Genomic DNA, 27,552 nt, shown 5'->3' on the forward strand with positions numbered 1-27,552 from the left:
AAAATCTGAGGGAAACATGAAGAGATCTTAAAAAGCAATGCAACAAGCTACAATTTAAAGAAATTGAACTACAGATGAGAAATTAAGTAATTAGGGTCTAATGGCTTTTGAGGGGGGGATGCTTTGCTGCTTCAGTATGTGCAGTTTTGTACATAATGATAATGCAATGATAATGCAATGACAGCTACTGTGTAGCTCTAAATAAACTTAATTCAACTGAAAAGATTGAGAAATACTGTGTTTTTTCATTAAGAATTCTTTAAATTCTTGTGAGCATGAAGTTGTTTAATTTTGGCCAATAGTTATGAAACAGCATCCAAATAAACAGTATAGAGTTAGATATTGTTCTCAGAAGATTTTGACAAAGTTTAGCTGTCTTCACTTTATATGTTATAAGGTTTAGACATAACACAGATTAAATGATCCAAATAGTGATATTTAACCTTAATGCAATTCATAAATACTTTAACTGCAATAACGTGCCATGCTTTATGTACTAGCATAATCCATTTTTGATATTTTCTGCAGACATCCCTGATTTCTTCTGACATCTGAAAAATACCTCATGCAGCACTGACGTTTGAGGAGTTATTTTCAGGCCACAGGTTTGTGGAAACAGCAGTGAAAAAAAAGCAAAATCCCAAAAACACCATCTTAACTCCAGGTGTCGCAATTTCATAAATTACACCTATTTTAAGGACAACACCTGCTTTCTCTGTTTTGTCAAAAATGCAAGAAACAAAAATCACTGACCTCCCTCTAGCTGGGATTTTGTACGCTGTGCCATCTGCAGTCGTGATCAGAAAAGACCATAATCAAAGACAGGTATTTAAAAGAAACAACTACCTGTACTGTCGTGCAATCGCTGTGGTTCTTTTGTAACTGAAATATTACACTTTGTCTGCAAAGGTGTTTGAAAACCAAGGTTCTGACTCATAAATCAACATATAAAATTTACATGTTTTTGGAGTTGGCTGGAAAAAAAAACCCCATGTAAACATAAACATAAACCAGTGTTAAAGACAACAATGCAAATCAATAAGTTTCTTACAGTACTGAGCAGATCTAAAAGTGAGTTTTCATGCTTGAGTGTGCCTTAATAAATTACTTTTTTTTATGAACAAGCATTTTTTTTCAGCATTTTCCTCCAAAGAAGAAAAGTGAAATAAGCAGCAAAATCAGAGTCCTTATAAAAGGTAAAATGTATTGGGAGAGAATGAGAGAAAATAAATCAATCTGTTACCGTGGTGACAACTGTCTCATGCACAAATGGATGTGAAATATTATCCATTGTTAAGCTTTTTCAGAAGAGAAGTGACACACGACATTTTTGAGACACTTTTTTTGCTTTACAGCTCTAAAAAAAAAATTAAAAAAAAGTCAGGTCAAAACTACATAAAGGAAGTAAAGTTGATTACTGTCCACTATGGTTACAAAAAATGTTTTGTAACTGTTTTTGTAACTTTTTTTTCAAGGAAATTTGTGAATCATGTCACATTCTTAACTATGGAAACCAATAACATATCTAACTTGAAGCGATATAATGACCAGATTTTGAACTACACAATGCATCATTTTCAGAGCACATGCAGCACTATTGTTTTGCCATTTTGAAAGGGCTTTAACACAGCAATCCGGCACCAGAGCTGCTGATTTTAAGCGCTCCAACAAAGAAACGCAAGGACAGAGACGTCAAGGCTATTCTAAGGGAGAAAACCTGTCCGCTTGCAAGAGTGGTGTCACGGGGCCTTACTTATCTCCTCCCAGATTAAGTCCCAATTGTTGGTCAGGAACAAAGGCGGTCAGTGAGGAAACCAGCCCCCCAAAGGCCAGATGGTCAGCGTCCATAGCCCCCCTCACCACCTGACCCCTCCAGCCCTCGCTCTCTGTGACAGGGCTGCACGTGCTTTCATCGAGACAGGCCACCCAGCTAATTCACAACGCTCACCAAATAACAATAATACCTGCGTGATTCAGGGCAAATAAAGAATTCTTGCATTTTTATTGATAAACGCTGAGGTGTAGAATGCCAAAAAATAAATATAAATTTTATATGATATTGAATATTAGTGATTTAAATTACTTATTTACCTAAATATCTTACCTAGATATTTTGATTAGAATTTAACTTTGTTCAGTAATTAGCTTTTATTATTTCTTGAGTGGTCTCCAGGGGTTGGTTGTATCCATTAATCAACTAATTCAAAGTTAAGAACTTTCATAAGTTGTCATAGACAAAATATGTAAGTTGGATTAAGAATTTAAGTTTGTATTGCGCCGTAGCCCATTTAGTGAATCTGCTGAAGCTAAAGTCACACAAGCTAGCAAGCTAAGCTTCTAACCCCTCAGGCAGTTGTTGCTAGTGAATAGCACATGTCTGCTGAGGTTATCATAGAAAAGGGTTCAAAGGTCACCTTATTGGATTTTAAAAAGTTTAATTGCTATTTTACTGTTTTATGCCTTATTTTATTTTATTTTTGTATTTCCTATTTACCTGGGAGAACAAACCGCTATGAAACATGGTAAAGCCAGTGTTAAAAATTAACCATTAAAGTAATTTAAATTTTAGTTAAGGAGTTTAGCTCATAAATGTAATGTTTTATAATTATTATATATCTAGATATTAGATATTGTATATCTAACAAAATTAACTACTTTGTTTTGCTAGCATGTCCTGGAGTTGAAACTTAAGCTATAGTTTCAGTAAACTATTAGCTATTCTCATCTATTGTGCAGAGTCCAGCTATGCTCACCAGTAAGGCTAATATGTTCATATCATTTGTACTATAGATTAATATGTTAATTTAGTAAAATTTTTAAATGATCATAACACATTTTAGGCATACATACAGTACATTATTAGAGGAATATGTTACAGTTTTTCTCAATAGCTTTGGCATGTATGTCAGATCAGAACTGAAATTCTCAAAACTGCTTGTTCAACCATAAAATCATTGTCATTTGTTTCTCATTTCTTTGAGCATGTGTCCTACGTTTTCAAATGTATTATATGAATAGCCTCAGCCTCCACAACATTTCAGCATAAACGTGTCATAAAATCTCAAAATTAAAAAAAAAAAATGTTTGAACAAGTTGTAATAAGTCAAGTGTATTACTATGCATTTCAATAATTTTTTGTCCTGCATTGATAAATTGCCCCCAGGTGAATCCTGACTTTCTCCGACGTAGGCAAATGTATGAAGCATTGGATCAACCAACGATTAATCTATATTCTGAAATAGCTCAAAGGTTCATGAACCATCAATGGGAAAGTATATAGTGTATAGAGGCAGAGTACAACACAAAGCTGAACTTCTGACAATGGAAGAACAAAGATTTGGACGGGGTCAAATCCAGAGAGAAGAAGAAGAGGAGTGAGAATCTGGGGAGAAGGAGTCAGGAGGCAAAACAGAGGAAGAGGCAGAAGAAGTGGAGGACATATGCCAGTTTCCATTGCTCCAATATCGTCAGGCAATAGTTTGCCACCCACAACAAGATGCTGGTAGCGTTCCCCCTACTCTTCATTCCTTAGCCCCTTTTAGAACTTTTTCTTAGTACGGAGATGGAAAGTGCATGATTGCCAGCCACATACACAGATGACCTTTCTGGCTGCCATGTGTGATGACTTTGCAACAGATGCCTGCTGAGGCTAGATAAGACACTCTAATGAATTGTTTCCACAAGATCGCAAGAGAAGATATTTGTTGTAATGCAGAAGAGAAATTGTGGCGCAACAGCCAGGAAGGTCAGGCGTTGTAGGAAGACTGCACTGTAATTCCAACAGCACTGCAAAAGTTTTTGTTACAGCTGCAGCATGTAACTTTCATAAAAAAAACACTTTTTTTACACATTTGTTAAAAGTGTCACTATGTCCTGAAAGTATAACATGAGAGAGAAAAAACATAGCTTGTCTGCCTTCTCCCTGTGGTTCTACTCCCATCTGCATAAATATACCGCTCCCTTTCAGAAACAACCAATCAGAGCCATGAGTATGGTCTTAGCGCTGTCAATCATGCTCGTGTGGTGTTTCTCAATGTGCTAATGGCGGAGAAACAACTTACTATTACAGGAAAACTGCTTGTCCACTGTGGCCATACTAACTAGCCTGCACATTCATGACATGCTCTGCTGTGGGGAAGACACAGCAACCTAGTAGAGAGAAAGGGTTTGAGCAATGCCTACACTAGGGTGATTGACAATGCTAAAACCCTCCTCTTGGCTCTGATTGGTTGTTCCTGACCAAGTGAAATAAGTGTAATGAATATACGGAATTTACGAAATTCACTGATGTGTCTTGCAGCTGTGATTGTTCTATTTGAGGAATATTTAATGACTTATGTAAATGTATGCAAATGATTGCACCAGTTTCATTGCTTTAATTCTAACAGCTTGTTTTACAACAGCTTGTGAAAATACGTAAACTTATCAGTCTCCATAAGAAATGGCTCCACGTGGAGTAACAAAGAGAAGCAGTTTTCATAAACATAAATTAAGATAACCATTTATGTATGATAACATGCTGGAAATAAAAGCTAATAAATCAAATTTATGGAGAGAACAAATAGATTTATAGATTAGAATTTTCCCAAGAGTGACAAAGCTCTAAAGACATCTTCTCTGCACTGTCATCTGATAGGATTTTATCTGTGTCTGTTTCAACACAAGCCTTAGGCAACTGCTGTTTTCTGCAGACAAGCACTTAAATTAGTGCTTTGGCTCCAGACCTCGTATACTTGACATGACTTCATCAGCAATGAGACAACACAGGCAGAATCAATACAATTTCCTCCAGCATGAAAATTGTCGTTGCACATGAAAACTAACATTGGCAACTTAAAACGCTTTAGGCTGCCAGGGGTCGGTCGCATACACAGACTTGCAGTCTGACCTAAGTACGGCAATAAGGCGAGGCTTCCTAAACAAATGAAGAAAAACTGGTTTTTCAAAGCGAAATTGGTGCATCAGAAACAGCAAGAGAAAAGTTTTCCTATACTTTTAAACGCATTGTGCACGATAACCTTGTTGTTCTTATTAACCTTTTGCAGTCCCTCTTCTCTGTGCGATCATTTAACATTTCCCGACAAAATCTGCGGATGAAAGAAACTTTGGCTGACAGACTGCTGGTGCGCGACCACCGTCCTGACAGCCTCACGGTCGGGCAAACGTTAAATGTACGTGACATTTGTCATACTTTTAGAGCAAAACAGCCAAGTGAAAGTCTTACCTTGCGGATACTGGAAGCTGTTACGCGGCCATGTCCGTGGAAGGTCGCGTCTGTGAGCGTGAAGTTGCGCCCCTGACTCAAGACGCCACCATTACCATCGATGCTGCTCCGGACACAGCTGATCTGCGCACAGTCAGCTACCGGCTGACGTCAGGACTGCACTATAAGCGCCGTCTGGGTCAGTTCAGCGGATATTCCGCTCACTTAGTTTAGAAAATTATAAGGACACAAAAACCAAATGGCAGGCACAAACACTGTAAGAGGTAATTACATATATTTTGTTCTTTAAAGAAATAGTAAAAAGCTAAAAAAAAACAACAACAAAAAAACAAAAAACAAACAAGATAGATAGATAGATAGATAGATAGATAGATAGATAGATAGATAGATAGATAGATAGATAGATAGATAGATAGATAGATAGATAGATAGATAGATAGTCTTTAAAGACTGTTATTTACTACAACACTAATGCTAATATGACTTCCAAATATTTGAAACACTGATTAACACCTTGGGGACTTATGTTCAACACAAGTCAGTAGTTGTCCAAGACTTTCTGTAATATTTAAGGATACATGGCTATTACGTCTATACAACAATGCAATGACTTATTAAGTATGAGTTTGGTGCCAGACAGTAAACCTAAAAAATCCAAAGGGCATAATATTTCCATTACTACTACTACTATTTATACGACTACTACTACTACTACTACTACTACTACTAATAATAATAATAATAATAATAATAATAATAAACAAGAAATCCTCTGATCAGGCTTTTCTTGTGCAATACCGATTTCTTTTAGGTATGACCAGCCAAGTTCACTTTTGACTGATTCTATTTTCCCCCCTAAAGTTAATACATATCCAAGGAGAAAACATACGTTTGTTTTAGAGGTATTAGATGCTAAGAAATAATAATAATAATAATAATAATAATAATAATAATAATAATAATAATAATAATAATAATAAAGGAATAACAAGGTCATCTTCCAGTTTATGGATCAACATGTCCATAGCCTACATGTATTGTTTATTTGTTTGAAAAAAGTGCGTCAAGTATCTCTGTCCCAGAAAAGCTAAAGTCATGAACCTGATTCAAATTCCCTTTTTTTTTAAGCGAGGTCATGGCATAATTTGTAAAACACCGCCATCTACTGGCCATGATTAACAATGCCAATATTTGGCATTTGAACATTTTTGTTTTGTTTTTACACATTGCAAGTATCTCATTGAATGGGGAATTCGGCGATGCATGAAACAAACAAGGGGTTAGTTACTAAAAAAAAAAAAAAAAATCTGTCAAGTGAAACCGAGCTATTTGTTAAATTGCGGTGAGCAATAATAGTCTCCGGTTGAGGGGATATTATCACTCACGCCACAAAAGCAAAAACTATAGTCAAGAATATTTTTTTTAACAAAACAATAACATTATCATTTTTCGGATAATGTGAGCAAAAACGATAATGTTGGAAACTGTCCTTAATGTTTTGGGCTGTGCTGTTTCACCGTTCACCAGAAAACCATATATGGTTTAAATTACCGAAACAAACAGGAAATGGAAGAATAGGAAATCTGAACCAGATGAAGAAGTAGAAGCTATTGGTTTGTTGAAAATTACGTTAACGTGTTTGATTATGTCCGCTTTTTAATAAATTAAATTTAAAATCGTACATTGAAACATTTGAGATTGCAACGTGTTGCATCTGCGAGTTCTTTCAGCGAGGCTCAACTCATGCGCATGCGCGCTGTGCTTGACATTTTGAAGCTGCTCCTCCGGGGTGTTTGAACAGGAAGGCGGACATGTTGGCCGAGCTGTGTGAGAAAATTGTGCACAGTATGCGATTGTTTTCCGAAAACTAACACACATATTACGTGATTCCTATTTATATTCAGTGTGAGAGCTCTTGCAGTTCGGACGGGGGAAACAGCCGCCACTCATTGACAGCTGAGCGGACCTAGCGGAAGGACTGCCGTTGAAAACGTTATAGCGACTCCGTGTTTAAACTTCGAAATTTGGAAGAAGCAGAAGTTTTTCCACCACCACTTCTACTTTTGAGCTGTCAGATTGTGGCTTTCTGCAGGGGCCTGGTACAGCTATGGGAGCACGCCTGGATTAGTCTTCCCTCTAACTGTTTATTTTTGAACATTGCATTTACTTATAATTGTCTTTTGTTTGGAACGTTTTAAGCCCTTATCCTCAGCTGCATCCTACGGAGGTTGTCTAATCTGTTGCCGCATTTATCTTTGCCACTGAAGTTGTTTGCCACTTGTACTGAGAGGGGGACACCTTCCCCGACTTGGAAAATGTGGAGTGGTAGGTGCCACCTTAACGCCTTGATTGTCTGTGGAAGCTGTGGGACACCGATGCATTTTCTTTGAGGTGCGGTGTAAAGTTCACACGAAGAAAGGGACGTTTGGCTGGCTAGCTACCACTGGCTAACGTTAGCTAGCTAGCCAGCTTTCTTGCCTCGCCAGTGAGCTGTTTTTGTTCATAACCCACCCTCGGGACTGTACTTGACAGCAAAGATGAGCGCAGGAGACGCCATGGCGGCTCGGTTTGAGAAAATCGATGCCATGTTACAAGACCCCAAGTCGGAAATAAACACGGATTGTCTACTGGTAAGTTTGTAGCTTGTTAGCTAGCCTTGTTAGCTACCGCTCTTCGGGGTCAGTCTACTCCTTGGAGCAGAAATTCTTTCCGAGACCGACAGATTGTCTCAGTTGTCACTCCACAAAATGCTGATATTAATGTCTATTTTGTTCACATGTTAGATCGAGTTCAGACATCTACACGTGATTTTGCGTTAAATCTAGACCTACTGCATTAGTTCAAACCTGTTTTCAGACAAGAATTTTAAGTTGGAATCATAGTGCTGAAAACAACAGACTCAAATGCTTAATTTCGTGATTTGATCTTTCCCAATTGATTCTGGGAAATATCAAATCACATTCCACGAGGCATAAAAATAAGCAACTTGGAGAGTGTTTTTGTTTTGTTTTGCTTCATGTTATTTAATGTTTTATTTAAAAATAGTATAGGTGTTATTATTCCAAATATACATGTATGGTGTGTTTTTAAATTGTTGCGGTCTTACTGCAATACACCATACCATGCTTGTTTTTTTAGATCCCATTGCTCATAAGCATTTACTTTTGATGGGCTTCTAAGCACTCTCACCAGTAGCAGTGCAAAAGTCAACTGCATACACTTGTTCTTGATGCTGTTTTGGAATTGATAAAAAATCAGAGAGAGGTCAGGGCTGTCTGCTGTGGTGCATAGTGGGAAATAATATTCCAATTGTTTTATTTAGTTTTTGACTTATAGCTACAACCTCAATCAAGAGAGATGTAGTACTTTTTTTGTGCAATAGCCCTCAGTAGAAAACATAAGAATCATGAGGTCAGGCCACAAAGAAAACCAGAAATCAGTGTCCACTCTGAAAACCCCAATTGGTGCATCTCTAATTGCACCTATTTACATGTTTGTTTTTGGGAAACAAATCGGGAGCCCTCCTTATTTGGGATGGTCTTCAGTGTTGTCTGGCCAAACTGCAAAAATAACCAGGATCGTTATTGTTGTATTATTTCTTTGTTTTGATAGCTTTGCTAATATGTGTGTAAAAATATAACCTATAAGGGGATTAAGCAACTTGAAATAATACAGTTTTTATGTCAGTTATGTCAGAGATAGTAATGTTGTCTTTAGGTAATGAGTTATTAATGTTATTTGGATCGTTATGAAAGGAACATTTTGTCTGAATAAACTTATTTTAACGTGATGCAAAGCAATAAACCAAGTTTAAGCCTGATATATCCTTCAGGCCTCCTGCATCACTAGGTGTACCTGCCTACTTCCTGTCATCTGGGTGACAACTCTTCTGTTTGTGGTTGGAAGGCGGGTGTTGCCACGTGCTAATCCCTCAAGCACTCCTTCATTGGGATTTTTTTATGACGGCAAACTTGGGAACTCTCTCACTCATTGTAGAGTGAATGCCAAAGGGAATCTTGTTGTCACACGACTGTTGATATCACAAATATGCCAGTTTGGATGACAGTGGTACTACGTGTTTTCACAGTGATGTGACTCATGGGAGTGTTTCTGCTCATATGTTTGTTGGTATTCTGGTATCTGGTGGCCAATTAGGTGGAGGGGACAAAACTTACCCAGGCTATCGAATGATTCATGCTGCAGTTCTGGTTTTGGAAGGGGAAAAAAAAAAGTAAATCTGAATTTTCAGTGAATTACGTACTATAGGAGTGTCTGTTTACAGTAGTACTATTGTAGTCAATTCATACCAAGCTGAAATCAGATATTTAGGTACACTTTAAAAAATATATATGTATTTTTTTATTACTCTCGGATATTTGCTTCTATATCCATTTTGTTTTTCTCAAAATCACCTCTGTTTGCTAAATGCCAGAAATATTAACCGGTGCTATATGTTTTGTGTCGTTGTCCATTTTGAAGACTCTTTGTCCAAGCTCTTATTTCCTGCCGAATATATAGAAATATTGCTTAAGTATTTATAAGGTTCTCTCATCATGATGCCAAACATTTTAAGAAGTGCACCAATCCCTCCTGCTGCAAAACAAGCCATCAACGTTGCGGTGCCACCTGCAGCATTAACTTGGTATTCTCATGCTTGCACGCTTCCTTTTCCGTCCACTGTAGCACAACCTTATGCAGCCAAACACTTCAACTGTAATTCCATCAGACTCCAAGAGACGTATTTTGAATTAAGGGTATTTATCTCCGAGTGTATTTGGAAACTGTAAATTAATTCACAGTAATAACTGTGAATTGTTACTTTTGGAGTAATAGTTGCTTCTTCACTGAGTGACCCTTCAGTCCATGTCATCGTAGAACTTAATTCACTGAGGCCAAGAGCCATTTTTTTTTTTTGATTAGCTTCAAACCAGGATCTGCCCAAGGTGTTTGGTTTTTGTCATCTTTGGAATACAGAACTTGTCTTCTTCCTTAAAGGTCTGAAAATTCCCATGATGTTCACGGCTTCGTGCAATTGTTTGGACAGACGAACACGGCACATTGAGGCGTGTGGAAATTCTAATGAAGGAACAATTCTCTTGGCATCTAGCCTCATTTCTTTTTGATTTTCCCATTACATCAGACAAGGTAGCCGTGTGTTTAAATTACATTATCAGTCGTGACTCCGTTTAACTCGGAACATTTTTACATGATCAGACGCTTATAAAGCCATTATATAATCATCTGGGCTTTCCTAAAGTATTTAAAGGCTTAATAAAAAAATAAACTAAAGAGTAAAGAATGTTGCTGTTTGACAAGGATGAAGGAGTTGGGAGACTACTTACCAGGCAAAAGAACATCAAGGACAGTGTCCGTTGGGGAAAATGGGGGTTCACACTAAAACCCCACCCACATGCTCAAGTTGTAGTGTTTGTGTTACGTATAGGCGGCTTTAGATAACTGTCTTTAAACGAAAACGTGCATATTTTGTTTGACCTCCCATCATGTTTCAGAAAGACTATTAAACTCACCCAAAACTCCACAGGCTCCGCATATTTAACAGGGAAAACCTGTGGCCACTGTTCCTACTGCAAAGCCCCACACAAGGGGGCCGTTTGTCGCTTCTTTTTTTTTTCTCTCTCTCTAGCGTTCTCACCCCTGATCAATGAATGGTGGTCTTTTTTTTTTTTTTTTTTTGCAGAGGCTCCCTCACTGCTACCATGCAACTCCACCCACAGCTTAATAAAATTCCATACTAATCAAATAACCTCTTGTCTTTGACTGGTCTGGAGTTCCCAGTGTGTCCCAAAGCCGTTCTGGAGAGAGAGTGAGCGTTGAGAACAGGCAGGCAGCTCTGAGGTGGCAGGGTGTGGGCTCTGCTTTTCTCACATAAACCAAAATTATGTGGACTGAAGGGTAAAGACTCGTGTTTCCGAGGGCTGTGAATCAGGCCGTTTTACTCATAAAGCAGCCAGAGAGCTTGGCTGTGAGTAATGGGTTTTATCAGATTGCACAGCTCTGGCCTTGTGCTGGCTGTCCTTATTTTCCTGCTTATGCATTTTGTTTGAAGTGTCTTGATGTTGGAGTTGTACTTTTTCTTGCAAGCTCCGGGTGTTTAGTGTAAATATATTCAGCCTCTATGCACTGCCCAGCTTTAGGATGAGATACGTCCCGTATTCTCTGACCCTCTTCCCTTATCTTTGTTGTTTAAATGAATCCTCCTTGTGGTGAAGAGTACGTCTGTCCAAGGTTCAAGCCCTTCAGTCTGTTTGGAGACACAGAAACTCACTGTTTTTCCAAGACTAATTTATATGGAAAAGTAAAATTTAAACTCTGCAGTGGTACACATAGGATGTTTTTGTTTTGTTTGTTTTTTTGCGCTTTTTTTGTTTCCCATTTCTATTTAGACAGCATGACCTGAATTTTTTCATCTTCTAATTTTATACCGCTAGTTATGTGTTTAAAGTATTTTAACTGACTTGGCCTCTATTTCACATGTCTGCATGCTTCTCTGTTGTTACTTTGGCACTTTTCAGCTTTTTAGCCGGTCTGTGTTTATCCTCCTCCAATCTCTGATTTGGACTTTAATTTTGCAACAGGAATAATTACAGGAAACAGCAAGGCAAGGAAACCAGATTTCAATGTAATGATCGTGTGAGCGCTGTATATGTTAGGTTGAAAGGACTGGAAATAATGAATAGAAGCTGAAATTGGTCCAAATCATCTGCACTTATATTTGTTCAGGTCATAGTTACTGGGCAAGAAAGTTCAGTTAGAATTAGTTTTTTTTTTTTTTTTTAAGAGTTCATATGTTTGTCTCGAATTAGGTCTTTAAGCACTGATCAGTTTTTGTGAGTAAATTCATTTATGCAGCATATCACAATGCAACTGTAGATGTTTAAAAACAAATACTTGTTGCTTAACGTTATGTTCTGAAACCCGTCTGTGGCATACCTCCAAATTTTCCTCCGTTGATGATCTATAAAGGCCTGGCATGTCTTACTCATGCTGAATGCCTTCCTTGTCTCTGCAACCTTTGCCTTTAATAGACAGCCCTAACCCTTAAGGTGGTGTCCGTGCTGATAGTGCAGCAGTGCCTGAGTTTGCTGACAGATCTGCACAGTTTTGACGGGGACCTAATGCAGTGTTGTCAGTTCTCTTAGTTAGCTGGCTAGGTTGTGGTGGTGAAGTCGGTTGAATGTCAAGGGGAAATGCTTTTTATGTTGAATGTTATTACTATCTAATAGCTGTTTCTCTCTCTCTCTTTTTTTTTTTTTACATGTACAGGTGTGAAACAGCTAAAAATTAAAAGAAATATGTTTTGTTTAGTCTTTTTTTTTTCAATTAATAGCATATCTTCTGAAAGTCTGATCACGGACATGCTTTCATACATTCAGTTTGATTATCTTGTCATACTTTCCCTTTTTGTGAAGGTATTGCTATAACGTGTCATGTTATATAATATGAAGTCGTACCATCTTTTTAATTCCCATGGGTTACTTAAAGATGCCAGATATCTGGTCGGTTTTCACTTGGTTCGGATTATTGATTAGCAGGTCAAATATTGTATTTTTCCTATCTGTGATAAAAACAAAGAGTTCTCACTATGTTTCATGTATAAATGCATCCACCCAGTATGCTGTACTGTACAGTTACTGTTGTGGAATTGTGCTTGAATGCGTAAAAGCAGATAATCTTGTAACTTTTCTTTTTTTTATTATTATTATTATTATTTGGATTGAAAACAACTACCTGTACCAAACACACTGCAGCTCATTTTTCTTTTATGATACAGATACACAGTTCATAGAAAGCCCTGTGGTGTTTTAGCATTTCTGTTTACAATTTTCTTCAGCAAAGTGTCTGTGGAAAGCATGAAAGTGTAAAAATATGTCCTATCCCTTTACATATATTTTATATTGTAGGCTAGGGCTTGTGATACAAATGCAGCTTATTCTGGCTGAGTTGTGTTTACAAAAGTCCTGGACACAGTTGAATGAGGACAGTCAAAACAGCTGACAGGCATATGAATGTAAATAAGACGGGTTCCTTATTTAATTTAGTGACATAATATTCATAGTTTGAGTGCAGAGTGGCTTTGTTTTAAACCTAACCCTCCTCACCCCACTTATCCACACCTGGGTCTAACACAAGGGAGTGGTTTTATTGCGATGTTAGTCTAAAAAAATGATTATAATGTAGTACCACCACATAAATCTTTTTAATTCATTTGCTGAACATTGATAAAATGTTGTAGAATTGGATGGATTTATTGTTTTAATCTCCTTTTAATTAATCTCACATTTTTATCTTGTTGCCATGACACACACACATCATTATTGATTTAACCTAAACTAGTGTGAATACTTTACACTCCTTCACATTCAAGCTGTTATTTGAAATATCAACTATGATCAAGGTCAAACCCCTTTGATGAGAATCTCATGTTGTGACTTTGTCTGGGTAAAAGTGATTGTATTTTCAAAAATCCAATATTTTCAATGAAAGGATTTATGATATTGGACATGCACTTACATTGTATCAGTTCATTTAAAATTGTCTTGACTAATGGCATCCGCAAGCTTAATTGCTCCAGCTTAAAAACAGACAAACAAACCAGAACATCTTTATGATTAAATTAAGGTCAGCAGGGACCCGTTTCTGTTGCAGGAAAGTGCACAGTCGTAAACTGCTCTCCTCAGCCATTCAGTTATGGGAACAACAACTGGCCAAGCTATTTGTAGCTCCACATTCCCCAGACTGACTGATTATATTCAGGAATGCCGACTAAAATTATATTTTCTTCTCTAAACTGTCCTGGTTTTACTTTTCATCCTATCGCAGCCTTTCTTTCTTCTTTTTGTTTTTGTCTCTGAAGTTGCGTTTCTTATTTACACAGAAAGCTCTTGACCCGTGGCCTGGCTGTATTTAACATCATGTGCTGATGTTAAATACACAGGTTATTTGTCTGGGCCAAGATCACAAATACTGGAATGGACAGCAGAGTTTTGGTAGAAAATTGAGCTCAGTGGGTGAAAACGTTGCTGTGCTGCACCACTGAAGTATTTTCACATGAAAGCATTCGTGACAGGGAAGTTTTGCTGACTTGGACTGTGTAGGAAAATGAAACGTCCTCGTTTTGCCATCCCTGGGTTCACTGTCACTGCCGTTTATCCACTGTAGTAGTTAGATAGGCATCTTTCTAGGTAAGTGGGATTTCCTGTCGGTACATATAATGCTCGGCAGCAAAATGTAAACGTAGTTTCAGCAAAGTGACGAAGGTAAAACAACTCTAGTGCAAAGTCTCGCCAGGGGAGTGCATTTAAATGTTGGTTTCTGTCAGACTGCTTGGGAGTAAGCAGTAAGGAAGTGGTCTGGTATTTTATGCTTTGAATGGCTTCGCTGGGCTGTGTGAACACATTTGTGTTTACACGGGCTCAGTCTACAGTGGAACTGCCTTTATTTGCATGGCCAGCTGAATGGCTGTCTGCACAATTGGTCACGTGTGGCAAGCTTATTGTGTTGATGAAGTGGCAGAAAAGGAAACAAGAAGTTGGGCCAATTCACATGCCTTATGTTGGCATGTTGAAGGGAATGATGTGGCTTAGTCTCGCATGGAAATTTCAGCTCAGACCTTAATGCCTGGAAAAGTGCTTGTGTGAGTTTTTCTCCCCGAAAAGGTTAGGAACAGAAGAAATAATTGCCGTATTTAATGTCAACCACCAATGTACTTTTTTTTTTTTCATGTAGTTTGGCAAATTTTTTTTTCTCGTTGGTCCTTTTTTAATATTGTGATTAGATTGATTTCCATGATGTTTAAAAGGATGTGGCACCTTTGGTTGTATGCTGCAGTAACGAGAAGCTAAAAAGCTCTATCCTTTTACTTTTATAACATATTTACAACATTTTTTTTTTTTTAAACAAAACTAGATCATAATTTGAATCTGTTTGCGCCTGCTGCCAGTTCTTGTTGCGCCGTGTAAATGACTGATTTTAACTGGTGATGCATCAGTCAGTCAAATTCAAATCGGAATTCATCAGCTAGCACAGGTAAGACATTCCTGATGCCATTCCTGATGCCTTACCTGGCATGGTTGATGGTTAAATACCAATCAATCATGTTTTAGTTTACATCTTCAATACATTAAAATGAAACGCAGTTAAGATCATGCTCCTTTTGTATTACAAAGTACAGCAAATATTTTGTTCTGCTTTTTTGAACCTTATAAAAATCAGACAAAGGTTAGGGACATGTGCTTTATTGCATGAATTAGGATAATCTTGTTGCTGTATTTTCTATTCAAGACTACTTTTTCTATCAAAAAACCTGCTGAAAATGTTCTCTCTTTTTTTTTTTTCTTTTGTTTTAGAACTTAGAAATTGGCCCAACTGGTATTAGCTAGGAAAAAGCTGATTGGTGCATTTCTAACTTTACCATTTCTAAAAAAAAGTGGTCTATCACTTTTTTAAAGATTTAATCTCAGTAACTAGACTAAAACATGCTCCAAAATGCTTTCAGAGTTTAGGTAACTGATTTATGAATTCTGTATGCATTTCTGCTGCGCTTTTGTTTTTTGTGATGCACAGTTGTAGATTTAGTGCAAATATGCATGTGTTTTTTTTTTTTTTCAAGACATTGCGCAGAAAAAAAAATCTTGGATTTTTCAAACCTGCAGTGCACTTGTTCATCTGATCCATCTTAGTAAATTTCTTGCTGTTAATGAACTGAATCCTACGTGTGTGTTGGAGTTTTGAATTAAAAATGTGTGATTTTTCATTTGTAACAATGTATGTTGATGCAAACTTTGCTATGTTGGCCTCTTTAAGTTGACACAAGGTATGAGCCCTTCAGTGCAAACAGAAGCACGTCTCTTCCTCTCTGCCACAGCTGAGCACATGAGCAGTAGCTGACCCTATAACTCTGAGTCATTAGATTAGATGATAATATTTAAGATGGCCATAAAAATTCCTCAATATTTTCAATCAACTTATAATTTTTCAAATCCTATATTTTGTTTTATTTAACATATTAACCAAGGTTACTTTCCTTCAAATTGGAGCCACTATTTTTTTTTGTAGGCACCTTCTCTTTTATTACATATTTCGCTGTAATGATTGTGAAAACATTTAAAGTGAGCTTTCCATTAACACTCTGCCTGTAGGTGTTAACATGCAGGTTTCATAAAGATGGTCAGATTAGTTTTACTTCTGTTTTCATCCCATTTAATTGTGTAAATAACATTAATATTGAAACCAGAGGGTCATAAATAATTTAAATGTAACTTATAAGAGCATTATACAGCTTCCTTATTACATTTTAATCATGTACAAGTTTTTATTAACCCCCTTTGGAGTTTCAGTCATGGGCGAGCTGGAGTTTCTTTTCGTTTATTTCCAGTTAAAAAGAAACTTTCGTTTTAACGAAAGTTTCTTTTCGTTAAAGAAACTTTAACGAAAATAATAAAAGACCATTTTATTATTTTTTTTTTATCATGCTAGAGATGTTGCTTAACATTTTTCATTCTTTAAAGTTTTATGTTATATGCAAGACATGCATAGATTAATTGTAAAAAAAAAAAAAACTAAAAAAAATTTCTTTTGGAGCCAAGTCACACCGATGCCTGTGTCAACTACATGCATCAGAGTGACCTAAACACATTATTTTGAATATCTGTTGATACTCAGTCATTATGTGGACACAATCAACGTTGTACGTCATTTGTCAGTTTTAGATTGTAAATATGACAACAGAGTTGCCATTGTCTTTGGGTTTATTGCCGAGCCCAGATAACGAGTGGTCTACTCATTCACTGAAGAAATGCAAAGTTTGATATCTGAATCTTGACAAGCTTCAGCTGGGGAAAAATTATTTCTGCTGCCTTTCCATTGAAACCTTTACAATTGTCAAACAAATTAATCAGTGCTTTGTAATTATGGGGAAAAAATGGCATGTTTGGTCAATATGGAAATCTTGATATAAATCTATTCAATTGTTTCAAAGTCGATAATGTACTTGAACACATGTACTTGGGTGTCTTCTTCTTGAATCTTTCCCTTATGTTTTTTTTTTTTTAAGCAGCTACTGAAAATATATCTATCTTAATTTTGGCAAACATGCAAAATTCCAATAAATTTGTGTTTGTGGGGAATTGATAATTTCATCTTTAGATTTCAGGTGGTTGTACAGTTGTGTTGCAGTCGAGTGGACATCATACCAACAAATCTTCCACAGTATATGTTTTGATCTTTCTTAGAATCCAAAGCATCCTCCCACATGAACCGGTTGTACCTTTTATTGTTCACTAAATGTTGCCTCGGGTGCTTGCTCACTTCTTCTGTCATGTCACCTTTGCAGTTTTGGCTGTTTCATGCCTGTTTTTGTTTTGTTTTGTTTTTAACTGGTATGACATGGTACTGTTTGCTGTGGGATGTTTAGCGCTAAGCATGCATCAATTATTCCTTAGAGGAAGGATGCTTCTCTTTGTCTTTCTGCCATCTTGTCCAAAGTTTTCAAAAGGCAACACATAAATTCATTCTTTGGAAAGAGCCAGAAGCACACATTCGATGCCTGTAACGTATGAGCATTTTTTTTTTTTTTTTTACACATTTGTTTGGAGCCAAAATCCGGCCTATCCTGTCCGCCTAAACTCATAATAGTCAAGTAGTGTCCTTTTTGTTGTGGGTTAAAGTCCTGCATGCTGAATGGCATTCCATGTGCAGGCGGTGCTGTCCATTATGTTCCTTTTCATTGTAAGGTCTCGTCAATAATAGGTTTAGTAGTTCTCTTGTTCACGTCACAGTAAAATTTTTCACTTACAGTATAATAACTCCTTTCTCACTCTGGGGTTTAATTTAAACCATCTTAGTCATCATTGTTGTCCATTCTGACCTCATTTGTTTCCCCGTCCTTGCTTTCCTATTGGACCTGCCCACTTGGTGCCAGCTCTCCACTCCCATCTCCCTTCCTTCCATCATGGTGGTAGACACTTGTGTTGATTGAAAACATGCTCTGTTCAGTGACTTGGTATGGGGGATGGACTTTTTCTGTGTCTTCCTCACTTTTTGTTGAGAACTTGTTTGGCCACATACCTAAAATAGCTCTCTGACGTGTACAGTCCTGTTGAGGAATGCTGCTGTGGCTGTCCAGAGTTCTCTGTGGCAGGAAGTTATGCAAACGTGCAATGCCGCGCTCAGAGCCTTGTGATTAGGGTCCCAAAAGACTTTGTTCTTTAGTTCTTTTTTCCCTTCAGAGTAGGCTGGCTGACTTCCATATGGACAGCAACATCCCTTAGTCCTCGTTGCCTGTCGCTTTTATGAAGATTTTCTGAAATCACACAGATTTCAGTGTTGTTGTTTTTTTTTTTTTTTTTTATTGCCCCTCATTAACTTCTCAAATGAGTAAGTTGCTTTTGTTCGTCCTACCAGCCACTCTCTACCTCCCAATTCTCCTCTTGCCCCTCCTACCTGCCTTTTCCCTGTTTCCACCCTTCCTGTAGGGCACTATTGGTGTTATGTCTCTCAGTGAGGGGTGTGGCCTTGACCTCCACCGTTGAGTAGAAGGAGCAAAGTTGGCTAAGAGGATTCCTCTGCTGGCCTGAGCTGCTGATTCACCATGTGTCATCATTACTTTGTACAGAGATGCAAAATGAAACACGTTACTGACCTATTCACTATGCGGGCATGACTCAATGGATTCTGTTAACTCTGTACTTGGAGATTTGTGTCATCAAATAAACACTTAAAAATAAGTAGTTCCTTAGACGTGTTTACTGGGCAACTTTAGAATACACTAAGCTGACGTGTGATATCTCCAATACTCCTTTTGCTTCTACTTCACCTGCTATATGAACAGCATGCTACTGCACGTGTTGGAATTGTTTATGCGGCTGTGTTGTTGGAACCACTGTGGATTATGGCAGATTAGGTTAAACCTTTCCAGTGGTACTTAGTCTCTTGCCGGGCCAAGACAGAGTCAGCCCGCCGTCTGAAACTTTTTGAGTTCCAGCAGTGGATCTCACACCTACATTTAAATGGTTTCTTACTATCCAATAATCTGTTCAATTATTTTGTTTCATCGGATAAACTATATTGCCAAAGGTTTTTACTCACCCTTCCTAAAAAAACATATTTATGTTCCAGTCGCTTCCATTTCTACAGGTGTCAAATTCACTCCTAAGCAGGCAAACCGCTTCTACAAACATTTGCAAAAGAACGCATCTCTCTCCACATCTCATTGAATTCCAACGTGATTCCATCATAGGATGCAACCTGCGCAGTTAAGTCCAGCAGCTACATTTCTTGTCTACTAAATATTCCACTGCGTCAACTGTTAGTGGTGTTATAAGAAAGTGGAAGAGACTGGGAACATCAACTCTATGTGGAGAGCTAGCCAACTTCCTGTAGAATCCATGGCTGTAGACATCCAGTTTTCATGTGCCTTTCAGATTCGTTTAGAGAACCTCATGCAACGATTTTCCACGGTCATGCAGCTGCTTCCAGGCCTTACATCAACAAGTTCAATGCAGTTGTGCAAAGGAAACTTCCACTGGACTAAAGACTAGTATACTCGTATTCTCTGGAGTGACCAATGACTCCTTTCTGTTTGGCAGCTGCCAGAAGAACACCACTTGCCTGACCACATTGTGTTGGGTGTAAAGTTTGTCATAAAGGGGATTGTGGTACATGGCTGTTTTTGTGAGGTTGGCTTAGCTCCTTAGCGCCAGTGAAAGTAACTCTCAAAGCTTCAGCACAATAAGGCATTTTAGATGCTTTAAATTAATCCACAAAATTAGGTGCATTAAAGTTTAATGCACCTAATTTTGTGGATGCATTTTGTAGATTGCTCTTCCCTCCTCTATCGTGACTTCACTCCAGTGCAGAAAGCAAGGCCCAAAATAGACATGGATGAGTGCGGAAGAATCTGACTGACCTGCACAGTTCAGACCTTAACTTGACTGAACATATTTGGGATAAATAAGAGTAAAGACTACCATGCCTTCTCATCCAACATCAGTGTATGATCTCACAAATGCATTTATGGAAGAATTGACACATATCATCATACTTTGTGTTGGGTAAGGCTGGGGAGTGGATATGTTTGTAGGGAGAATATTTTAGTGAAGGATAATTTCAAGCATAATTTGAAAGCCTTTAGTTTCAGTAGAGGGAGTTATGTTGTCAAAACGTCACAGTGTGTGTGTACTGTGTGTTGGCATTTGAGAACTGTAGAACAGGTCAGCCTTTATTATAACTTATTTGATAGTGCACTCTTAAAGGTGCATGTTGAAATTAAAGCTTTATGTGATGTAAAAAAAAATACTGACAGCTGTAACATTTTTCCACATGATGTAGTGTGATGTAATTCAAGTAAAAAGCACTCGCATCAGAAGAAACCAAATAAACAATATTTGCACAAATATGTATAATGGTAAATGTTTGTGAAGCAATTTGGGAACTCAATTTTAAGCATTAGATCTTCTTGAGTTCATACCTGACAGCAGTTGCTGTGACTCTCACTAACCTGGAATAAAACTCAGTTGTTCTAGTGAGACAGGACTACAAGGAACAGAAAGGGGTCAATTCTCCAAAATGAGACAGAAACTAGTCAGGGAGGAAATCTACATGATTTCACCAAGCGTGGCTCAACACTTCATATCACCAGAAGAAGTCAATATTCATAGTGAAATATGGTGGTGGCAGAGTCATGCTCTGGGGTTGCTTTTCTTCATGTGGAACTGTAGGTTTTGTCAGGACTGAGCAATGCCCTTCAGTTTTCACCTAAAAGTTTCTGGTGTTTGGATAGAAAACCAGTTATGTTTTTCAAAATCAGATTAAGTTTAAACCAATAATAATAATTTAAAAAAAAATCTGTCACTAGAAAATATTAAAGATTCAGAATGGCCTACAGTCAGAATATTATTTTATCTTTTTTATTATGACAAATTTGTTTTTCTGTTGAATTGTCCACAATATGTTATGATTTATTATTGAAAACAGGGTTGAAATTTTTTAAGTTTTTTTTTTTTTTTCCTTTTTCTTCACCCTCCAAAAAACAATACTTAAGTTGTTGGTGTTCGCTACTCTGTCACCATTTGACTTCATCACAATGCGCGCGCGTGTGAGTGTGTATGTGTGTGTGGAAATAAACTACATTTTCCTCAAATAAACATGGATTGTTGAGCTACACACATTTAATTGCCTTTTTTTTTTTTTTAGCATTAATATTTTTTACTTAAGCGGAAAACATGTATATCTTGTATATATATATAAAAAAAAAAGAAATTAAACTGTTGGGTTTTGCCTCGTCTAAGCTCTGTTTGTCTCCCTCCAGGACGGCTTGGACGCGTTGGTATACGACCTCGACTTCCCTGCCCTTAGGAAAAACAAGAGCATTGACAACTTCTTGAATAGATGTAAGTATCTTGGATCATAGCTTTCGCTCTCGTACCCATTTTATACGGGGTGTTCCATTTGTGTTCATAGGCCGCCTGTTACGGGGTTTATATGCAGCACTGCAAAGAAAGCTGTTTTTGTGTCTGTCAGTATGTATGCTTGGACACAATAGGTGTCTACTGCTTAGTGTCCCCAACAAAGGGGCTTTCATAAATGACCGGTGACCCGCATGATGCATATCAAGGTTGGCTTCTTTTTCCTCGCTGCTCTCAAACCTCGGAACCCCCTCAATTTAAATTTAGACGTCATGTAAATATTAGTCCGAGACTGTTTTTGTTTTTCTTTCTTTTTTCTTTTTTTCTTTTTTTTTTTTTTAACTTGATTCTCAGTAAGGATTTTTCTTGGAAATGCCAACTATCATATTACAGTGTGTTGCAGTGGAGTAGTTTTTATAAAGCCAGCTATTCTAAGGTGGGGGCAGGGCAGTGATGTTGTAACTTGGCCTTGTACGTCTTTAATTTCCTGAATAACATCCAGTTAACCTATAATTTAATGAAAACAACAAATACTCCCTCTCATCCTTCTTCTGACATAACTCAGCATGTTGCCCCTGGTTGTGCAGAATCTGTTATTTTGGTTTTAGAAACAGAGAGAAAAAAAGTGGTTGACCAAAGGAGGACCTGCCACTTCACATCACCTCAGTTATTCCTCGTCTCGTCTTTTTGTGCAAAGCATTGACGGATTTGGACTAATGGATTATCTGCAGAAGACCCCGGACCTCAGTGGCTCGAGTTGCCTGAAGCACTCTTTACTCCAAATTCTCACGATTCATTTTGCTTTTGCACTGAAGTTAAATCGAATGATTGCCCCATTGTGTTTGTGCAGAGAAATACTGAACAAAGGCTGAATCTAGCAAACGTGCAACCAAATTTACCAGTTTCCAACGAACATAAAATCCTATATTTAAACAACAAACAATAATTGTCATAATAGCATACTGCTTTATTTTCGCAACGGTTGAACTTTGATGTCCATGCGCTGCGTTTCCATGCACTCCGGTGCCAGTTGTGACCCATGTGAATTGAAAATTGTCCCCCTAACACAGCCTTGACCAAATTTGGATTAATGGTGGATATGATGCTTCTCTGGGGAGCTGGAATTATTACACTGGGTAGAGGCCAACTCTCAATAGGCAGCAAACTTTTCCTAAACACTCTCAGCTTTTTTTTCTGGTTGGTTTGCCAACAATTTTGCTTGCGTTCAAAATGCAGATTTTCCATGACTCTCAAAGGACATGTGATTGTTAAAACAGATTCTTTACAGCATTAAGTCCGTGACTAATTTTGCTGTCGAATATCTGCAACTTTGGAATCACTGGGGATTTTTTCCATGAATTTCAGAATTGATTTACTCTGTGATGTGGAGTATATAGTGGCTTCTTGGAGGATTTTAAAAAGTCATAATTAGTCTGAATTTCAATTATCTAATTTTAGGTCTTTTAAAAAGTCTTACCTGCAGATATTTTGTCGTAAATTTTGGTTAATCATTTAGAAAAAAAAAAGTAGCTTTTTACTTATTAGCACTCTTGGCACTTTTAAAATCTTAAACAGTAACAACTGCCTGTGTGCAGCGGTTTGCTAAAACCTTACTGCAATAAGTATTCTACTGTGTAGGATTCTGTGTAACAGCAATTGAGTCACATGCCATGGACAATAAACACAAATGTAAGTTGACAAAGTAATATTTAACTTGGGCTTACCTTGCTTTAGTAACTTAAGTCATTCAGTAAGTTTGATCTTTAAAATTTGCATTTTACCCACTGGAACGTGCAGAAAACATGTAAACCTTTTGATTGTTGATCGATCATTATTATTTTTCCCCCACCAGATAAAAAAACAATTAGTAAAATCCGTGATCTACGAATGAAAGCAGAGGACTATGAGGTGGTTAAAGTTATTGGAAGAGGTGCATTTGGAGAGGTTCAATTGGTAAGAATTTACCTTTTTATTATCTTATATTAAAGGTAAGGAACTCGTGTGAACGCCCAACTTTCACTTGGGTTTTTTTTTTTTATTTTATTTTTTTTAGGTAAGACACAAATCCACATGTAAAGTATACGCCATGAAGCTGCTGAGCAAGTTTGAGATGATCAAAAGGTCAGACTCTGCTTTCTTCTGGGAAGAGAGAGACATCATGGCTTTTGCCAACAGTCCATGGGTTGTGCAGGTAAAAGCTCCAATTTAATAGTACAGATGGTGAAGATGTAAAACGTCAAATATTGATTTACTTTTATGTTATGTTTGGTTTGTTATAATTTTGACCTTTTTTTTTTCCTTTCAGCTCTTTTTTGCATTCCAAGATGACCGCTACCTCTACATGGTGATGGAATACATGCCTGGTGGGGATCTGGTTAACTTGATGAGCAACTATGACGTCCCAGAGAAATGGGCCCGCTTTTACACAGCGGAGGTGGTGTTGGCGCTGGACGGGATCCACTCCATGGGCTTCATTCACAGGTGACGGCCACCACAAACATTTTGATCCCACCTCCTATTTTGTTCCGTGACAACAACGATACATTTTGAGTTAAAAGTCGTGAAGTAAACCAGTACCAATAAAAGACAACAAACTTCTTTAATGGAATTGTGTAACAATCTACAAAAACCTTCCCATTGCAGTGCAAGTTGTCTTTTGTTTATACGTTTGCAGATAACAAACGTTTGACTTGAATGTGCCGCTGCTCAGCCTTTTTTTGCTGACTGTTTTCGTTTTTGTTTCAACAGAGATGTAAAACCTGATAACATGTTGCTCGACAAAGCAGGTCACTTAAAACTTGCAGACTTTGGAACGTGCATGAAGATGAATGAGGTATCATTTTCATTTTCTCAAAATAAAAAATTGTTTTTATTGAATTTCTTGGATGTCATGTTTTTTTTGTTTTTTTTTCCCAATAATGTAATGAAATGGTTTTGATATCTTTTTCCTCGTCAGGATGGGATGGTACAATGTGACACAGCAGTTGGAACTCCAGACTACATTTCGCCTGAGGTACTGAAATCCCAAGGAGGAAATGGCAACTATGGCAGAGAGTGTGACTGGTGGTCAGTAGGAGTGTTTCTCTATGAGATGCTTGTTGGTGAGTCTTTTTTTTTTTTTTTCTTTCCCGGCTGTTTTATAATAAACCCACTATTCACCACAGAATAAATCAGTGTCGTGTAACTCTCGTATGTCTTGTGCACAGGCGATACGCCTTTCTACGCAGACTCATTGGTGGGGACTTACAGCAAAATCATGAACCACAAGAATGCCCTGAGCTTCCCGGATGACAGCGACATTTCCAACGATGCCAAAAATCTCATCTGCGCTTTCTTGACTGACAGGTTGGAAATCAATAGATGTTTCGCTTGTTTAGGCATCCACTACGTTGAAATAATCTGGCATGTATGAATGAATGGCGTTCCACTGTCATGGAGTCCATTGAGCTGTTAAAATGCAAACACCTCCCCCCCGTTTAGGGAAGTTCGGCTCGGCCGTAATGGAGTAGACGAGATCAAGAGACACCCTTTCTTCAAAAACGACCAATGGACCTGGGACAACATCCGAGAGAGTAAGGATTTTTTTTTTTTTTTTTCCCTCTCGCTATTTTATCAACATTTTTACAAATCCCACTTCATTTAACAGTTGCAACACTTATTTCAATCATGAGGCCAGTGATCATGTTTTCCATTTGACCTACTGCAGACAGTTGCAGGAAATTCTTGCAGACAAGCCATTCATTCAGTATCCTTTCCAAGACTAAACGTGATTCCTGCTCAGAGTAATCATTGGCAGCGCGGCCTCTTTGAGGCCACGAACGGGGAGGCAGTTTGAACTCCCGACGTTAATGTGCCGCAAGTGACGCTGCAGCGCGGAGCGATTGGAAACGTAGGGCTAAATCCAGCAGCTGCACTCGGTTCTTTAGTGGCTTTATGTCTGATAGGTTTCAAGGCTGAAGTCAGGACTTTGCTGTTCGCTGCTTCTGTTGGTTCAATGGTAAATCAGCTCTGCCAGACAACTGCTTTCATTTGTTTTTTAAGTGGGGACTTTGAGCTATGTCTGTAATGCTAAAAGATTTGTGCAAAGGACACTGCAGATTTGTAGACATAATTGAACAATTATTTTTCAGAGCAATTTTTAATGCAATAAACAAATTATTACACCAGGTGCTTAAGAACACCATATCAGCTGAAATTCAAAGATCGTAATCTCTTTGGGTTTGGATCAGATAAGTCACCTTTGTCAGATTGTAACTCCTTGGCGGTAATCTTGTGCCTTATCGCTTTTGGCTGTGTAAAAGTGGTATTAATCTTTTTTTTTTTCTTTTTTCTTTTTTTTTCTTTTAGCCGCTGCCCCTGTGGTGCCTGAACTCAGCAGTGACATAGATACCAGTAATTTTGATGACATCGAGGAAGACCGGGGAGAGGAGGAGACCTTTCCCATACCGAAGGCCTTTGTGGGCAATCAGCTCCCTTTTGTCGGCTTCACGTATTACAGCAATCAACAGTAAGCCTGCCAGGCGACTCTTATAGCTGTAATTTAGAACAGTGTTGAAAATGTTTGGTGGGATTACTTTACTTGATATCCAGGGATACGTTGATCGTAGTTTTCACAAAAGGAATACTGAGCCTTGTTGGAAAAGTAAACACAGTGTTGGATTGGTGGAAAGCTAACATGCTAAGGAGACAGATTCTCTATGAATTTGCTTCATCAGCTGATTTGGAGAACGACATTTTTTTATTTTTAATGATTCTGACAGAATCACAGAGACTTGGAAAATACACCATCTCCAGTGTATTTGCACATCGAACATTGTTACATAAAATTTAAAAAGACTATTTTGTTTTTGGTGGCGCTTGAGTCTGAGCGAATGTAAACATTTTTGTTTGAATTGCTCCAAATGGCAAAGTTCAGCTAAACCTCCCCAGTTTACATCAGACTGCCCACAAGTCTCAGGATTTATTTACTGCCCAATCAGCATCTTTCTGCTACACATAAGGAAGCTCTTGCCAGGAATAACTTCACAGAACCTCATTTCAAAATACCTGAGCTAACCTTTTAAATCCGAGATTTCCAAAATTCTTCCAACCTTTCCGTAGTCAGCAGGTTTTCAAGGCATACAGAGGTTGAAAGCTCAGAAGGATAAAACAGCAGCTGTGCTCCGTCCAGCCTTCCTGTTATCTACTGAAAGACTCACTCTTTAAAAATAACCTTTAAAAAAAATCCACTGGAATGTGGTAGGAAATATAGTTGCATTGAAAGTAGTCTTAGCATGACAAATGAACTAATTACAAGAAGAACCAGTAAGCAATTAATTAAAGAGTAAATAGAATCTGAACTGAAATGGTTGGAATAATTGTTTTTGTTGGTAACATTGGTATACATAATTGAAGTGAAGCATTTGTCCTAAGGTTTTCTTTACAATTTGTATATTTTTATTGTCTTTATCTCCTAAAAAAATATCTTCCCATTTTCTAAGCTGAAATGGGAAGAGACTCATATTCTCCCCCCACCTTTTTTTTTCCAGTCCTTTGCGTGGATCCGCTGCCTCAAAGACCAGCGACAAACGTAGCAGTTCAACAAAAGAGGACAAGAGTCATGTGAGTACAGTATGACACATGAGCTCAACGTGTAGACGACGTGAATGTCTGCCATTTTCTTCATCCGTCCAAAAAAATAAAAAAAATGAAAAAATAAATAAATTGTTCTCTTTTTAGCTGGAGAACCTGCAAAAGCAGATCTACCAATTAGAGGAGCAACTCCACAGAGAAATGCAACAAAAAGATGAGCTGGAACAGAAATGCAGGTATGGATTAAGACGTTACGCTTGCACAATATGCATTTGCTGACCTGATCTAAGTGAAAACATATGAAATGTTGTGACTTCATCCCTGCTGAGCGTA

General features: G+C 37.8%; 3 protein-coding genes and 1 long non-coding RNA gene across 15 annotated transcripts in view; 3 read left to right on the forward strand and 1 right to left on the reverse strand.

Annotated features, from left to right (window-relative positions):
• Nucleotides 1-3,845, forward strand: part of LOC107835861 (uncharacterized) — an 11,135-nt gene extending 7,290 nt beyond the window's left edge. Inside the window, exon 3 of the long non-coding RNA XR_001661685.1 lies at nucleotides 529-3,845. This is a non-coding gene — a long non-coding RNA (uncharacterized LOC107835861). The remainder of the gene's footprint in view (nucleotides 1-528) is intronic.
• Nucleotides 1-5,362, reverse strand: part of greb1l (GREB1 like retinoic acid receptor coactivator) — a 55,670-nt gene extending 50,308 nt beyond the window's left edge. For 9 of the 10 annotated variants that reach the window (XM_016669683.1, XM_016669691.1, XM_007548612.2 and 6 more), the window contains exon 1: nucleotides 5,225-5,361. The gene's annotated coding sequence lies outside the window, so the exon portion shown is untranslated. Of the gene's footprint in view, nucleotides 1-5,224 lie in introns of all 10 variants that reach the window. The other variant, XM_016669684.1, reaches the window with a different exon arrangement.
• A 1,617-nt stretch (nucleotides 5,363-6,979) lies between these two features.
• Nucleotides 6,980-27,552, forward strand: part of rock1 (Rho-associated, coiled-coil containing protein kinase 1) — a 35,583-nt gene continuing 15,010 nt past the window's right edge. For 2 of the 3 annotated variants that reach the window (XM_007548618.2, XM_007548617.2), the window contains exons 1-12: nucleotides 6,981-7,854; nucleotides 21,552-21,633; nucleotides 23,501-23,601; nucleotides 23,702-23,839; nucleotides 23,954-24,129; nucleotides 24,397-24,481; nucleotides 24,605-24,749; nucleotides 24,855-24,993; nucleotides 25,129-25,220; nucleotides 25,996-26,155; nucleotides 27,177-27,249; nucleotides 27,367-27,455. In XM_007548618.2, coding sequence (XP_007548680.1) covers nucleotides 7,762-7,854; nucleotides 21,552-21,633; nucleotides 23,501-23,601; nucleotides 23,702-23,839; nucleotides 23,954-24,129; nucleotides 24,397-24,481; nucleotides 24,605-24,749; nucleotides 24,855-24,993; nucleotides 25,129-25,220; nucleotides 25,996-26,155; nucleotides 27,177-27,249; nucleotides 27,367-27,455 — 1,373 coding nt within the window. In that variant the 5' untranslated portion in view covers nucleotides 6,981-7,761. Of the gene's footprint in view, nucleotides 7,855-21,551; nucleotides 21,634-23,500; nucleotides 23,602-23,701; nucleotides 23,840-23,953; nucleotides 24,130-24,396; nucleotides 24,482-24,604; nucleotides 24,750-24,854; nucleotides 24,994-25,128; nucleotides 25,221-25,995; nucleotides 26,156-27,176; nucleotides 27,250-27,366; nucleotides 27,456-27,552 lie in introns of all 3 variants that reach the window. The other variant, XM_016669713.1, reaches the window with a different exon arrangement.
• The window catches only part of LOC103135736 (ubiquitin carboxyl-terminal hydrolase 14), a 33,128-nt gene continuing 22,545 nt past the window's right edge, over nucleotides 16,970-27,552 (forward strand). Inside the window, exon 1 of the mRNA XM_007548619.2 lies at nucleotides 16,970-16,982. The gene's annotated coding sequence lies outside the window, so the exon portion shown is untranslated. The remainder of the gene's footprint in view (nucleotides 16,983-27,552) is intronic.

The sequence above is a fragment of the Poecilia formosa genome, unplaced genomic scaffold (assembly GCF_000485575.1).
Source record: "Poecilia formosa unplaced genomic scaffold, Poecilia_formosa-5.1.2 Scaffold27, whole genome shotgun sequence".
NCBI classification, from domain to species: Eukaryota; Metazoa; Chordata; class Actinopteri; order Cyprinodontiformes; family Poeciliidae; genus Poecilia; species Poecilia formosa.